This window comes from Diorhabda sublineata, chromosome 3 (genome assembly GCF_026230105.1).
Source record: "Diorhabda sublineata isolate icDioSubl1.1 chromosome 3, icDioSubl1.1, whole genome shotgun sequence".
Lineage (NCBI taxonomy): Eukaryota > Metazoa > Arthropoda > Insecta > Coleoptera > Chrysomelidae > Diorhabda > Diorhabda sublineata.
The window spans coordinates 17,318,957-17,320,228 of NC_079476.1; the positions used below are offsets into that span (position 1 = coordinate 17,318,957).

At 36.4% G+C, this 1,272-nt stretch overlaps 1 protein-coding gene across 1 annotated transcript; it reads right to left on the bottom strand.

Annotated features, from left to right (window-relative positions):
- On the bottom strand, window positions 1-585 carry LOC130441682 (uncharacterized). Its single transcript, XM_056775465.1, has one exon. It carries the CDS (start codon window positions 583-585, stop codon window positions 1-3), a length of 585 nt encoding a protein of 194 aa, XP_056631443.1.
- Between the last annotated feature and the right edge of the window lie 687 nt (window positions 586-1,272).

Consider the following 1,272-nt stretch of genomic DNA (forward strand, 5'->3'; position numbering starts at 1 on the left):
TTAAATAAAAGTATTTGCAGAAGGGGTATCTCTCAACTTTTCGGCTTCTCTCGATGGACGGTTGTTGGCTCTAGAAATGCGTAAAGAATTATTAATATTATTACTAAGGTTGGCGCCTTTATAATCTTGCAAGTTGTTCAAAATCGAGTCTTTCTCCATGTCTATTATAATATTGTGCAAAATGCAAATTGCTTTTGAAATATGAACCGCATTTTCTACCTTGGTCTCTATAGATTTTAACAAAATTCTAAATTTAGCAGAACATATGCCAAAAGTGCATTCCACAGTCATTCTGGCACGTGATGAACGGTAATTGTAATAAGAGGCAGGTTCATTATTTTGTAGTCGCCTTGTAGGAAATGATTTTAATAGATAGGTTCTTAGTGGGAACGCGTCATCTCCTATGAATACAAAAGGACTAACCTGCTCAGAGTTGGGTAACTTTTGACTTTTTGGTAAAGGTAAAATGCCGTTTTCGATGTTTTGATAAATCGGTGAATTTAAAAATACTCCGGCACCGCTATCTTTTCCATAGGCACCCACATCAATCATTAAAAAACGATAATTTGCATTCACAACTGCCATTAGTACTATAGAAAAAAATTCTTGTAATTATAAAACATGCTGCCCGATTTTGAAGGACATTTAATTCTTATGTGCTTTTCTTCGATACTGCCTAAACATTTTGGAAAGTTCCACTTTTTGAAATACTGTGCTGCAACATTTTCAAAATCTCTAACGGTAGGCACAGACATATGTATTCTCTGAAGTGCGTCCCAAAGAGCCTTGCAAACTTCTATTACTATAGACGCAACTGATGACTTTGATATGCGAAATGTAAAGGCAATTTGCTTAAAAGCGAGTCCAGTAGATAGGTACCTGAAACAAAACATAGCATAATTATTTATACAAGATTTCTCTTTCAGAAGACGAAGCAAAAAGAAAATGGCGCAATTTACGAGATCAATTAGCGAAAGAATTAAAAAAACTTCGTGAACCTCGTTCAAGCGACCCCTCAGATGAAGCTGGATATTACACAGGAAAATGGCAGTATTTTGCCAGTCTACAGTTCTTGAAGGGTATAGTAGCTCCGAGAAGTACGGAAGGAAATCTGTTTCATATTGAAGCCTCACAAGAATCGCAGAACTCTTTGCTTGAAACTGAGGACATTGAAGGTGAACAGTCTTCAGACGTAAATTTTAGTAATTTGGATTTTTCATGTGGGTGTTACTGCCGATGATTCACAAGCGAGTGGAATTGTCGATGTTTCAG

Excerpts from the sequence above, each read along its gene's own strand:
- LOC130441682 (XM_056775465.1), bottom strand. The coding sequence starts at position 585 with ATGGCAGTTGTGAATGCAAATTATCGTTTTTTAATGATTGATGTGGGT.